The 15,379-nt window shown below is 33.2% G+C and overlaps 1 protein-coding gene across 1 annotated transcript; it reads right to left on the reverse strand.

Moving 5' to 3' along the window:
* Positions 1-7,129: 7,129 nt before the first annotated feature.
* Positions 7,130-13,772, reverse strand: LOC134243049 (neuronal acetylcholine receptor subunit alpha-6-like). Its single transcript, XM_062725271.1, has 5 exons — positions 13,412-13,772; positions 13,087-13,131; positions 12,253-12,362; positions 8,640-9,175; positions 7,130-7,925 (listed from the first exon to the last, which is right to left on the reverse strand). Exons 1-5 carry the CDS (start codon positions 13,628-13,630, stop codon positions 7,330-7,332), a joined length of 1,506 nt encoding a protein of 501 aa, XP_062581255.1. The 5' UTR covers positions 13,631-13,772; the 3' UTR covers positions 7,130-7,329.
* Between the last annotated feature and the right edge of the window lie 1,607 nt (positions 13,773-15,379).

Genomic DNA, 15,379 nt, shown 5'->3' on the forward strand with positions numbered 1-15,379 from the left:
TTAGGCTATTTGTTCAGTTACGTCAATAAATGAACAATTCTAACTTTAAATAGCTTTATACCTTTGTTTCATTTCTTTGACATTGGGTAAAAATACTCGTTATTTATTGATCTGATTATTTGAGCGATTAGAAATCGATAAATCGAGCCCCGCCCATCTCACTTATTTTGGCATTCCTTGTTTGGCCTTCATTCTATCACTTCCTTTTTCAGTTAGAAATATATATTTTGAAATTTAAATTTCTATAATAAAAGATGAAATCCAATATATATACAAATTAAGAAATGCTCATGTCTAAAATATTTGTCAAGGTCGATGTACTTTCCATGCAAATGAAGGGGGAGATTGAAAAGTAATTAGCTGTATGGGGAATGTTTAGGTTATATTTTTGAAATATTCAGGGGGTGAAGATGTTCTTGCTCTCAGAGTTACAAAGCGTAATAAAAGCTTACTTCTTTATTCAGAAAACTTTAACACTTATTAAGCCTTCACTAACAAAAGCGATTGTAAATTTTTAAAGAAATTTTGTGATATTTTCGGACTCAATGTATTCCATTTCAAAATTCTATTGCATATTGCGTAACCTTATGATATTTTGATATTTAAGTCATTTTTGAAGAGCAAAATTTCCCAAAATCAAATTTTAGTGTTCATAATTATAATTCCAATAAACCAAGTTGAGTTTGATCTACACTATAGTGAATTCTGACACTTTATCAAAATGCTAACAAAGATACGTTGACGACTCCAGTAAATGTTCTACTAAGACCCAATCTTTTAACGCCACAGAAATAATAGCTTATGTTAACTGAAACATATTGAAATAACGAACAGTATTCAAGATCAAAAGTCCATAAAAAAATACAAAATAGGAGCAGAGCAAACATGGACCTCCAAAACATCAGAGGTGGGATCTGGTACCACGGAGGAGTGAGCATTCCCTGCTGACCGGTCACACCTGCCGTGTGCTCCATGTCATGATCGGAAAATAACAAAAAATCCCTCGTCAATTCCGTGTATAAATAATGGACTAACAATTTGTATGAAAAACAACAGTCAGCATTTGACTCAATGATAAATTGTATTTGCTGACAAGTCTATTGTATCGACCGTAGAACTTACGAAATGATGACTTTAAAACGAGACTGCTGATATTCTTGTTTCATCAACAATTTACCTCCTTGTAGAAATTGTTCATACATAGAGCATGCTCTAGCATATCGAATCAATTGAGGTATATTAACTCCGTATGCAGGTGATGAAGGTATATTGCTGTATAAGTAAGGGATTTGACGATAGAAAAGTTAAAGTCATCACGTTTATCATAGAGCTTGGTTGTTAGGTTAACATTAACGTCTTTTTCAAGTAAAATATCCAAGTATGAAACAGATGTGTCGGACTCTGTTGGATCTTTTATCTCTAGTTCACCGGGATATATCGTATCGACATAAGAATGGAAATAACCATTGTTAATTGACAATACGTCGTCGATATATCTAAATGTCGAGTTGAAGGCCACAACAAGTGTTTTCTTCTTTTCACGCATTAAATTTTGCACAAATTCTGATTCATATGAATACAAGAAAAACTAATGTAAAGATACGTAATACAATTTATCTAGTTGTCTTTATCAGATGTTGCTTTTAAACCCCCCCCCCCCCCCCCCCCCCCAACACACACACACACAAAACAATGCTTCTGAAGTCAGTAGGATTAATATGCAATAAAATTCTTTATCCAACGATTTGTTAAGATTAATAAGAAACTAAAACCTCGACTTTTTGATATCATAAATCAATGCTTCTTCAAAAGAAAAGAAAATACTTGGATTTTTTTTTTAAATTTGTGCTTGGTCAACAACAAGACTTTGGTGATAAAAATCACAGACCTTTTGAAACTTCGGATATGAAACAGATGAATATGAGGACAAAGCATTGATCCCCTTTGACAGGTCACATATACACCTGTTGTGAGCAATGTCTATTCATTAGGCAAATTTATATAAAAATCGAGGCCAAGGAATCGGTATTAAACATGTCAACCAAAGTACGACCCAAGGATAGGATACATTATTTAACATCGCGTGAAGGTCATTTTGACGACCATAGTAACTGAGAAATTCTGACTTTAAAAGAGGTTGTTAAAATTCCCATTACAATGACATTAAGTTATCCGTCATTACCCTGTCTAGCTGTAAAAAAAATGATCGTACTCAGAACAAACTCATGAGTATCGAATAAGTTGGTGGACGTAAACCTTCAAAGATAAAGGAATATTACAATATAAATAAGGAAAGTAGACGATGGAAAAGCTGGTCATCTTTGTTCGTAATAATGCGTGAAAAATCCTTATTTGACGCAATATCAATTATATCAAATTCCACTAACCAGTCATTCTCAAATAAGATATCCCTATTAGTAAAGACGATCTGAACTTGAAGCACGGATCAGACTGAGCATAGATAGCTTATTTATATGCAGTCTTTAATTTCAATGAGAGATGTTGATAAAGAAATGCAGACAAAAGAAATACAACTGGAGACATGTGTCCTCTTTCTGCCTTCGACCTTCTTATTGCAGCAGTTATATGACAGTTATGCTTTTTATCAATTCCTTGATAGAATTTGAAACGGAATGCATGTATGTAATTTATCTTATCAGGCAAGGGATCCTAACATATTTAAGGAAGAATGATTCAGACAATTATGTGCATTAAGCTGCCAAGATGACAAATATGACATTCGTTTTCGATATCTTGCATATATTTATTAGGGTTTCATAATTTTGTGTTCTTTTGTATGGTAACGAAGTTAATATTTGTAAGAACCTGAATATTTTAGTGACCTTAAAGAACACATGCCATGGGCAGACCAATTTATCTAAAATGCTTGATGTACAGAATGAACGGCATGTTCATTTGAGCTTTTATTTTACTATTACATTGTGATGTTAAATTTTATTATGCCTAAACAATAGTCAGAAATGGAAATGATTATTTTTTCTATTACAAAGATTTAATGGATTCTTCATAAATCTTACCGAATTTTCGGTCACACAATTCCTACAAACTCCAATGGATTTTTTTCAAGGAATTTTATGGATGTATGCTACATAAAACATTTAATGAATGTCTGAGAAATCCTTTATTGATTTATTGTTTCAACATGAACAGACCGATTTACAATAACATTTTAAATGTCTCTCTGACTCTTCTTGACATCTTTTAATATATGTTTATACCCAGTTAGTATACTTATATCGGTCCAACGGTACTAACTAATTAGCTATTGGTTGTACGTTGATATTGGCATACCATTGATGGGCCAATGTTTGATAACGTACTATTATTGGTAATATTAAGATACAATGACCTCAAGTTGTAGGCTAATGTTGATCTAGTTATGGAGATAACGAATAGTATTCAATCTCAGAGCAAATACGGACCTCCAAAACATCAGAGGTAGGATCAGATCCCATGACGGAGTGGGTTTTTTTTCACATAAATATAGTAATAAAGTTTAATTGGTCCTATATGGTTGGGCCAATTGGTCCAATGCACAGAATTTTAAAATACATAGTACAGTGTATGGTATTCTTAATTATTTAATGATTTTTAATAAGTATCATTGAAATACCGGTATTTTGTATCTATATCATATACTAGTATATGTATAACTGTACATCTTTACATTCAACTGTTAATAATCACAGGTGCTTGAGGACAGGACCCCCCCCCCTAATATAGACCCCCGGGCCTGTTAGACTTTTTTCACATAAATTATATATGGATGACACATTTGTGATATAATCTATCCTATCAATTCAGAAAATTTGCTTAAACTTACATTTTATAAAAATATCTACCCTCTCTATATATAAATTAACAAGGTTGCCAACTTTGTCTGCAAACCGAGAGGCACTGCCGAGAATTTTGGTTGAATCGTCTCATAAATCTAAACAAAGCCCTAAAATCAACAACTCATATTGTAGATTGAATATTCTTTTCATTAACCACCAACTCTCATGAAGGTTAAGGCACTTTAACAGTCGTTATGTCCAAGTTTTCGAAAGGATGTCAGGCTACAGTCAGCGTTTTTGCTTAGTGAACGGAAGTGACGAGGAGACGACTTTTTACCAAAATACACAGTTCTGCAGAAAGTCTGAGACACTGTTTTGAAGTAAACTTTTGAAGAAATTTGGTTGATATTCACTTTAAAAAATGTCTTTTAAATGTATTGGGGGAATAGAGTTCTAAACCGCTGATGCAAATGAAATGTCTCCAATTATTTTTCAAATACCTGATTTGCATGTGAGAGTTATGCCCTTTTAAAAATGCAATTTATAAAAATATCTTCTTTTCCTTAAATATTTGTGTAAGTCTACAAAACGTTTGAAAACGAAATTTTGATGAAGAATTCGTACACAAAAAAAAAACAAGAATATATCTATTGTTGATATTTTACGCGTTTATTTGGGTATATTGGGAACATCGGGAATTAGTCCTCTCCTCATTACTTCCGTTCAATAAGCTTTTTACGGAGTTGGCAACCTTGTTGATTTTTATATAGAGAATGTAGGGTAGATTTAATAGAACGTTTGTTTTAGGAAATTTTTTGATTTGCTGGTATAGATCTTATCACAAATATGGCAATGAAAGATTTTTTATGAGAAAAAAATCGAAAAAGCCAAGGGGTGTATATCGAAGGGGTGTGTGTGTGTCCTGTCCTCAAGCACCTGTGTTAATAATCTGTTCGACAATTACTATAATCATTATTATTGTATATATTGAGGGAAACGTTTTTCAGACTTGTAACCAATCCTTTCGTATAAATTATACAATAAAATATTTTCAAAACAATTAAAAAACAAAGACCTTGTGCATATTGCATTTACATTGACATTAAGTTTAATAGTTACAGTGGTTCGACTAATGTTTGCCTATTCTTCTGCATTACCAAAATGGTTCTTGGTTTTATATGTTTGTGCCTACGTTGGCATAAATCTCAGTGCATGATGTTGCATCTTGATTTGACCAACGTTGGCTCAGTTCTTAGTTTATGATATGATAAGGCATTGAATGTTTGTTCCGTTGGTCCAGCATATGTGTCGATGGTTTATTTAGAGAATAACGAACATTATTCAAGCTCAAAAGTCCATAAAATATATCTTTGGTTTAATAATTTTGGGCCGATGTTGGCAATTTTATTTTGTGATAGTAAATAATGACCTCATAAATTGTATTGAAAATGTCAGTCAACGTTCAAATCAACGTCATACATGTATTGTATCATTATGCAAGAAAATCTGAGATATTTTTAAACAAGACAATAAATTGCAAGCTACACAAGTAAGTGTACAACGGTAAAATCACAGGTGCTTGAGGACAGGACCCCCCCCCCCCCTAATATAGACCCCCGGGCCTGTTAGACTTTTTTCACATAAATTATATATGGATGACACATTTGTGATATAATCTATCCTATCAATTCAGAAAATTTGCTTAAACTTACATTTTATAAAAATATTTACCCTCTCTATATATAAATTAACAAGGTTGCCAACTTTGTCTGCAAACCGAGAGGCACTGCCGAGAATTTTGGTTGAATCGTCTCATAAATCTAAACAAAGCCCTAAAATCAACAACTCATATTGTAGATTGAATATTCGTTTCATTAACCACCAACTCTCATGAAGGTTAAGGCACTTTAACAGTCGTTATGTCCAAGTTTTCGAAAGGATGTCAGGCTACAGTCAGCGTTTTTGCTTAGTGAACGGAAGTGACGAGGAGACGACTTTTTACCAAAATACACAGTTCTGCAGAAAGTCTGAGACACTGTTTTGAAGTAAACTTTTGAAGAAATTTGGTTGTTATTCACTTTAAAAAATGTCTTTCAAATGTATTGGGAGAATAGAGTTCTAGACCGCTGATGCAAATGAAATGTCTCCAATTATTTTTCAAATACCTGATTTGCATGTGAGAGTTATGCCCTTTTAAAAATGCAATTTATAAAAATATCTTCTTTTCCTTAAATATTTGTGTAAATCTACAAAACGTTTGAAAACGAAATTTTGATGAAGAATTCGTACACAAAAAAAAACAAGAATATATCTATTGTTGATATTTTACGCGTTTATTTGGGTATATTGGGAACATCGGGAATTAGTCCTCTCCTTATTACTTCCGTTCAATAAGCTTTTTACGGAGTTGGCAACCTTGTTGATTTTTATATAGAGAATGTAGGGTAGATTTAATGGAACGTTTGTTTTAGGAAATTTTTTGATTTGCTGGTATAGATCTTATCACAAATATGGCAATGAAAGATTTTTTATGAGAAAAAAATCGAAAAAGCCAAGGGGTGTATATCGAAGGGGTGTGTGTGTGTCCTGTCCTCAAGCACCTGTGTTAATAATCTGTTCGACAATTACTATAATTATTATTATTGCATATATTGAGGGAAACGTTTTTCAGACTTGTAACCAATCCTTTCGTATAAATTATACAATAAAATATTTTCAAAACAATTAAAAAACAAAGACCTTGTGCATATTGCATTTACATTGACCTTAAGTTTAATAGTTTAAAGGTTGTACAAACAGATGCTGATTTACAGTGGTTCGACTAATGTTTGCCTATTCTTCTGCATTACCAAAATGGTTCTTGGTTTTATATGTTTGTGCCTACGTTGGCATAAATCTCAGTGCATGATATTGCATCTTGATTTGACCAACGTTGGCTCAGTTCTTAGTTATGATATGATAAGGCATTAAATGTTTGTTCCGTTGGTCCAGCATATGTGTCGATGGTTTATATAGAGAATAACGAACATTATTCAAGCTCAAAAGTCCATAAAATATATCTTTGGTTTAATAATGTTGGGCCGATGTTGGCAATTTTATTTTGTGATAGTAAATAATGACCTCATAAATTGTATTGAAAATGTCAGTCAACGTTCAAATCAACGTCATACATGTATTGTATCATTATGCAAGAAAATCTTAGATATTTTTAAACAAGACAATAAATTGCAAGCTACACAAGTAAGTGTACAACGGTAAAATTAATGAACATTTAACAAATATTTATTACCGGTTTTCATTTGTAAATTATAATTTTCATTGTTGCTGTGAATTTTGAGGTTACACCTTCGTGAGCTCCAAAACTTATACTTTGAGATCAATATCAGTAGTCAGGTTATAACCTTCCAGAGTATATTTTTTATCTTTGATTTGTAAATCCTTCGGTGGAATTATCTACGATTGCTAAAATACAGCGTGTCTCTAAAAACAAAATAGGAAAAATTTTAATGCAACAACAACTGTATTTTATGACTCAGATTCCATCTTGTTCATTATAAACAAAACTAGGTACAATAACTAAAACAACAATAGCTGAAAACAGCGTCACTGAGAAGAAACAGAGAAAAGCAACGCGATCAGCAACTTGAGCAACTTCCTTCCATTCATCGATGATCTCATACTCCATCTCAGCTTTGCTTGACTGAGATACTATGAAGCTCAGGTTACTCATTAGTTCCTCTATATTTGACAGTTTGTGTTGTGGTTGGCTCGACGAACCGATTTCAAAAATGTTCTCTTCTTCTATGTGTTTCAGCTTATCGTATGACAATCTCAGCTTTTTCTCAGATAGATGTTTCTGTTGAGTTTGGAGAGACAACAATGAACTATCAGTAAAGCCTTGACTGGAACATGTGGAAGAAGATCTAGGCAAGATTTTTCTCTGTTTTGAATAATTCTGTCGTCGACAGCAGGTGCATTTGAGCAAACGTGAAAGAAATCCAAGAACAATAACTCTAATCCATCGTGGAACTTTCTTCGGCTGGGGTCCTGGATGATGTAGTTTTAATATAAACACTGATATAATCACACAGATGGAGGATGTAGACATGGAAATCGTTAGATATATACCTAAATAGTTGAAAAATAGTATCAATCAATCGATAATTTCAATGATTATAGCAATGCAAAAAAGTTGAACGACAAGTACTAGTATTTCACAACAAAGATAATACAGAAAATATACTTATCAAATCTTCAAACCCCCGTACTCGATCGATACATATTGTACCAGTTTTGTCGAAATTCTTTTTTATTATTTATAGAACAAATTCAATCCATTTATACCCTAACTAGCTTGTTTTATGCCGAGGTATATATTTTCGGTGGTATATTGCCGGTGGAGTGCCGCAAATTTTGTCATATACTCGGCACTCAGGGCCATTGAGCAGGGAGGGATCTCTTTCGTACCAGCACCTACTGAGACACGGGACCTCGGTTAAAACGATCTCATCCGAAAGACCAATCTCCACGTCCCACGATGGATTCGAACCCTCGATGTAAGAATCAACTCCTTACTTCTCGACTCTAGAACAGGCGCCCTAACCACTGCGCCGCGCGGGCGAAAATAGAACTTCGAGAACGAGAAACCTATCGTAAAATATGAGGTGTTTGTGCCAATAATGCCAAAAGCTATTGTGCGGCTTTTTAGATGTTTCGCTGTGTACATCTTTGAAAATTCAACACTTATTTATATAAATCTAAAATTTCCATCGCATACACGCTAATCAATGGTACTTACTAATTTGCCATTTACTGTTTGCCAATCGCATTTTGAATACAAACCTATCAAAGGAACAAACTCTGAAGTCTGTGGCATGCTCTCTGCGACCACCAACATGAACACCGAGTACGACAGTAGAACAGTTATATTAAGTGTAATTTTTTCTCCAGCATCAGATGGTAACCAAAAAGTTAGACAGCTAAGGATATTCAACCAGAAACATGGAAATATAATGTTAAGTACATAATAAAGAATCCTGCGTTGTATGACAATCACGACTGTTACATCCGGGTATATCTCACTGCTGATTGGATACTTAATCTCATGACGTTCTATCGAATGACCAATCAGAAGCCATTCGCCGTTTGACGTGTAACCTACAACATCTACAGAATCGTTGGTGGTCCTGATGTCCACTTGGGCTTTATCGTACGTCCAGGATCCGAATTTGAGTGGGCAGATCTGTTTATCGAAAGGGAAATAGGTAATATCAACCTTGCACGAACTTCTTAGTTTTGATGGCGGAGACCAGAATATTTCCCCGTTGTTGTACACCATGGCATTAATGGGCATGAAACCTGAGGTATAGTCATCAGCACTAGATTCAGTGAAAAAAAAAGTTATTTAAGCTTTGTTTCCATGAAAATGGTTTGTTACCATTATTTGATGTTGATTCAGTAATATAGTACATGCATGGACTGTGCTCGAGGTCAACGTGTGTTTTTTCGGATCCAAGAACCATACAGTTTGGTTCGAGGGTCACAAAACGCATTTTGCTCGAGAACACGATTAATACAGTATACTGGTGTCTCATAATATCGCGGTACTTATTCCAATTTTTTACTTTAACTTTCATCAAATACTATCCATAAACCAATCTATGGCCTAACATTTTAGTGCCAAATTATTTCTCAGATTTGCATCGTATAATTTGTTGTCTATTTTTAAAACGGGAAGTCTTATTTACCTCCTAAATTGGAGAGTCCCATAGTATCGCGGCATAGGAAAACATGGAAACTTGTGGCTGACATGGACTTCAATTTTTATTTTATATTTACGGTGTAATTCTACATAAAAAAATAAACATTTATACAAACTAAAGACTTTTGAAACATGAACTTTATTATGGCTTTTACTTAAGGTTGTAAAATCAATGATCTAAATATGATAAAAACGGGAATAGAAATCTGTAAAATTACGTTTTATTTGAATAAAAAATTAACCGACGCATGTTCCGTTCTTTATAATCATCACAAAAGTTTACATTCGGACGACAAACAGATAGTATTTTAACAGAAAGGATATGAGCTATGTATCTGGATTTTTGGAATATACCGCGATACAATGGAACCCGCGATATAATGAGAAGCGAGTATATATGTTTTGTTATACCTGTTCCTTTTTATTTTGACAATTCGTAATGTAAATTTCGTTTTCCCGCACTACGGTTCCGTCGATATGGATTAATCAACCCATTTGGTGACGTATGGTTCAACATGTCATTGACAGGTCCAACATCTCACTATGCAGTCAAACGTTTTGTGCCAGCTCAGTAAAACATTGGAAATGTTAGAATTTTTTTAGTGGAGAATTATATATGACGCAATTTTGAAAGACAATTTTCATTATTGAACTTTTTCGAAAAGGATATGAACAATTTAATTTAGCACTAAGAACTGTTTAAAACAATTTATAGCTGCCAAAAGTAGTAGTTGAGAAAACTGCAACGAAACTTTTTTTATGGTACGGACTGACACACGGTTAAACAGGAAGTTGACATTGGAATTGAACAAAAACTAATCTTATCATATGGCATACGTCAGCAAAGAGTATGCTAATATTTCAAGCATCTTCGATGATAGTTGCTGAGAAAACTGCGACCCAGACAGATGGACAGACACTCAAAGGTAAAACAGTAGACCGCCTCTCCTTCGGAGCGTGGGTCAAACATCTATCATCTAGCATCGCTCAAAGTTGCCCATTTAAAAAATATGTTTATATTATAAACCATATTTTAAATGAATCTTTTTCAATTTATACTTATGCATAACATTCAACATTGAAGACTATACGAAAATAAATCGTTTGAATATACGACTTTGGGGTATTATGGTTAACTGCAAAATTTCAACCTAAAAAAATTGATTGAAAGTCTAAAAAAAAAAATCTACATCTATAGCAAAGCTTGAAATATATAGAGATAACGAACAGTATTTAAGATCAGATGTCCAATGGAGCAGAGCAAAATCGGACCTCCAAAATAATCAGAGGCGGAATTGGATACCATGGACGAGTAAGCATCCAATGCCGACCGGAGACACCCACCGTGTTCGTGATAACAACTCAGTGTGTAAATAATGACCTTAAATGAAAAAGGTCAGTCAGTATTTGACTTAATGATAGATAGTATTTGCTGTCAATGTCATTGTATCGACCATAGAACTTACGAAATAATTATTTTAAAGGAGACTGTTGATATTATTGCTTCATTAACTCGTTTCTCAATAATTTATCTTGTTTAAGAAATTGTACGTATGTTAAATCGAGCAATTGTTTCTTTTTTTTTCACGTATAAGATTTTAAACAAATTCTACTTTATTTGAACACAAAAATTAATTTGTAATTACAGGGTGCAACTGTAATTACAGGGTGCAACTGGTATCCATGGTAATTGCAACAGATAGTTGGAAGACCTGGTCTTCAAAAACCACGTAGATACATGTCAAACAGAAACTCGAGCATCTTTTTTAATATCAATTTCAGAGCACTTGTGTATACAGAATGTTTTGAAACAAAATTATCCAAATGACCAGATTAGTGGCAAGGTAAAGTTAATTTATGAGTTCAACTTATTGTTGAAAAAGCAGCGCCTTGGCTTAAGTTAATCGAGAGGAATGGCTGTATATAAAATCAAAAATTCAAGTTAATATGTTATTGATTTTGGTAAAATTTTATAATTTTAAATGCTCTAGAAGTTCCTTGGCATTTTTTCGTATCCGTATCACGAATTTTTATATAATACATAAATATATGTCGGAGAATTATTTATCTAAATCTCTCTTAGGGAATCAATTACCTATAAAAGAGGAATTATGTCCTCAACGATGATTGATGTAATGTATCAATTCATGAGATACAAGTTTTGTTTTTATTTATCGACCTTTTTTATCGTTTTCCCTCAAAAACATTTTTGACTACTATGCTCAATATATCATTGATGGAAAGATCAGGATGAAATTTAATCAGAAATCACAAGATACGCTCCATTTTGCTAAAAATTAATATTGATAAAGTTCAAGAGCATGAGAATTTTTTTGCAGATAGTTATTATTCTTAATTTCTTTTGATGCATTATTTTTGCGTTTCTCTTTTCGAAAAATCGTCCATGCTGAAGATTAAAAAATGATAAATAAGGATTTTTTATTGCCGCTTTGAAGAAACGGAAAAAAATCCATTTATATGTTTGGTACATATGTTTTTCTACTTAAATTAAACTTAAAGCTACATAAATTTAAATGTGCATATAATTTTAAATTTCAATTTGCGCTATAAACAAAAGAGTAATCATTTTCTTATTTTCTCATTTTGATACATGCAAATATTACCTTAGATTGAAAACATTCTATAGTTCTATTTTTTTTTTTACAATTAAGACGGCACTTTATTGGTACTTACTTGTTGTACAATACAACATCAGGCAGCCAGAGAACCCGTGCTGGAACTCTTAGGTTGTACAGACCACTATAATCACTGGTGTTCCAACGAATCCTGTCATCAATCCATCTCTACACGTACCAAATATATAGGATGGAATCAATTCCCAGTTAACTTAATGAAATCTGCCATTCACAAGTCAGTTTGTATGGTGTGATTCCTATCTCTGTGTAACACGTTTGGTAGACGTATTGTTTTTTTTTTTTTTTTTTTTTTTTTTTAACAAAAATTCGTTAAATGAAAAAGAAAAAATGAAACTTTTTGATTTATTGTTTGTATATTTTGATTGAAGTCCCTCTCGAGAATGTTTCACTCATATGGAGACGCCCTGCTTGCCTATGGAGAGCTGCAAATTTTGTCCTATGCTAGGCACTCAGCTGAGCAGGGAGGAATCTTTTTTGTACCAGCACCTACTGCGACACGGGACCTCAGTTTTTACGGTCTCATCCGGAAGACCAGAATGATCGGTCCCCACTTTCCACAGGGGGATTCGAACCCGCGACGTATGGATCAACTCTTTAATTCGAGAGTGTAGAGCAGACGCTCTGAAGTTTATCAGTGTGGATTACATTTTGAACAAAGTCTTAAACACTACTTAAATATATCGAAATTGTTCCATTACCGGTGAAAAAAATATCAATTTCCTGCGCTTGCTAGAGATCTCGTCTAGTAACTATCAAAAATTATATATCTTAATCTCAATTTTGAAAAAATACAAAAATAAAGCTTAAGAGTAAAGAGAATTTTTTTAATACATTTTACCAGACAAGGATGATAAAAGAATAAATAACTTACATGAACCAGCCAAGCATTTGTTACCAAAACCTGATTTTTCTCGTCCTGCAAAGTATTTACTTTCATTAGAAATACAAAACTGAACAAAAGTGTCATAGATGCATCAAAAATACTCCAGTAGACATTATTATTTTGATAAAAAAAATTAAAAATATTTTAAGAATATAAAATATCAAGATTTACATAAATAATTTATAATCTTTGACATAATAATAAACATCAACTGAGCTGTTCCTTTTAGAAAATCAATGTTTAACATTAGTATTATATATTACTAATTTTTAATGTAATTTTTAAACGTTTCAGACAATATTGATGGTCTTACCATGTCCACAATTTGAATCAACGTAAATCCAAAATCTATCAGAACGTTCTTGGAGGCGTTAAAAACTGGCCTCACACTCTTGTCGTACACGTCAACGTCAAAGAGACCCAAGTCATATAGTAATTTCTGTTCATCAGGCAACAATTCTTGTTCAGAAAATAAAAATTGTAGGTGAATTAATATTGTTATCAAAGTTAACACCATCTTCGAAACCTCCATTGTCCTTTTCTTGAAGAAGACTGGTGTATCATTTGCAAGAAATATGCCCTCATATTTCTCAATTATTGATCCCAGAATTCATTACATGAGAAATGCAGAAAGGATCTCTGGGAATCATCTCTGTAAATAGTGTTGCATGTAAAGTCCATGTGTTTTGTCACTTTTATAGAATCGGCCAGCACCCATCACATAAAATACATCGGCATCATAGCGGAAACCAGATTCTGAAGTCATGGCCATTTAAGCTTGTATTGCCTATCAAAAGCCTTGACTAATCTAGACATAACTTTCTTTTAATCAAAAGGATGGGTTTAGAATAAAGTCACGTTTGACAAGATAATGAGAATGCTTCAGGCTTCCGACACTTGGGTTGTAGGGAATATCGAACGATTTCTCCCCATGTAACTCTCAATACAAAAGGTTTAATCAAGAAGGAAGATGTGTGCGGCTAACGTGTATATCATGCTTTTTCTTTAAAGTTGTATTTTTTATTGAATTCGGTGTTTCTGATTCTAGTTTTACATGTTTGTTAGTAGTCCTTTTGGTCAAAGAACTAAGAAATGTCTGTCATTCATCTGTATGTTTGTAAATAATTTAAAGAGCTAGACCATCTATGGTTTTTGTCCAATTAAAAAAAGATAAGATAGATTTTTTTAAATACCGTACACAGCCTTTTATTCGCCTGAAATTAATATTCTTAAAAGCTTCATTGGAACACTTACAGTCATGGAGGATAACTTTGAAACTGACAAAAAAGAGACAAATAATAGCTAGGTTATAGAACTTGAATATACTTTCAAAATGCGACTACTCTTTCAGTCTTAGTATGATTTCAGTAATATTTTCCTAGTTTGATAATAGTAAAATCATGCAGTACACAAAAATAATATAAACACTACTATTTCTATTTAAAGTTGTGAATCAACTTTATTGCATCGAATTGTATGCGGATGTGTACGTTTTCCCATTCATTACGAAAAGCAATCAGTGGGTATAATCGGTCGAAAGGGGACGCTTCCCTTTCAATGGCAGTTAATCCTTCCTCTGTTTTAAGAGGTCTGTTTTAAAGTGTATGTGTTTTAAAAATAGACTTTAGAAAGTGTATGATAGTGTAATACCATCACGAACTCATGGTAAAGAAAAGTTTAAGAGAACATTGGTTTGAAAAAAAGTTTATAGGAAACATATGGAGAAAACGAACAGTATTAAAGATCAAAACTCCATAAAACAATACAAAATAGGAGCAGAGCAAAGACGGACCCCCAAAACATCGGATATGGGATCAGGTGACATGGAGGAGTGAGCATCCCCTGTCAACCGGCTACACCCGCCGTGTGTTCCTTGTCATGATCGGAAAATAACGGGAAAATCTATTGTCAATTCAGTTATAAATAATGGACTAACAATGAAACAAATGCAAATATATACATTTGTGGTATCTCTCCATTATATAAACATACAGAGAGAAAATATCTTCAATTCTGTATGAAGTTTGTCGGAGGTCAGAGGTCAATACGTGACCTAATCACACGGCGCAATAATATCTACCGGTACATAAATTATAAAATGACCTGCTCTACTTGCTTTTCATGTATAAAAATGAACAAAATAAGCAAGTAAAATGATAATTATTTTATTTAAAATGTAAACAAGTATTTCATACAGTTTTTGGGCTATCGATTCAGCCTGTGTACAAAGAGAAAACAGGAGCATTCTAGCGTTTGTTTACATTTTTCTTCACTTTTGTCA

This window comes from Saccostrea cucullata, unplaced genomic scaffold, assembly GCF_032062105.1.
Source record: "Saccostrea cucullata isolate Sc308-1 unplaced genomic scaffold, CSIRO_AGI_Scuc_v1 ctg501, whole genome shotgun sequence".
Taxonomy (NCBI): Eukaryota; Metazoa; Mollusca; class Bivalvia; order Ostreida; family Ostreidae; genus Saccostrea; species Saccostrea cuccullata.

Bases quoted from the DNA above. Each gene is read 5' to 3' on its own strand.
- LOC134243049 (XM_062725271.1), bottom strand. From the start codon at position 13,630: ATGGAGGTTTCGAAGATGGTGTTAACTTTGATAACAATATTAATTCAC. The intron at 12,363-13,086 runs GTAAGTTATTTA...TGGTACGTGTAG, and splicing joins CAAATGCTTGGCTGGTTCAT to AGATGGATTGATGACAGGAT. The intron at 7,926-8,639 runs GTTTGTATTCAA...TCAACTATTTAG, and splicing joins AGAGTTTGTTCCTTTGATAG to GTATATATCTAACGATTTCC.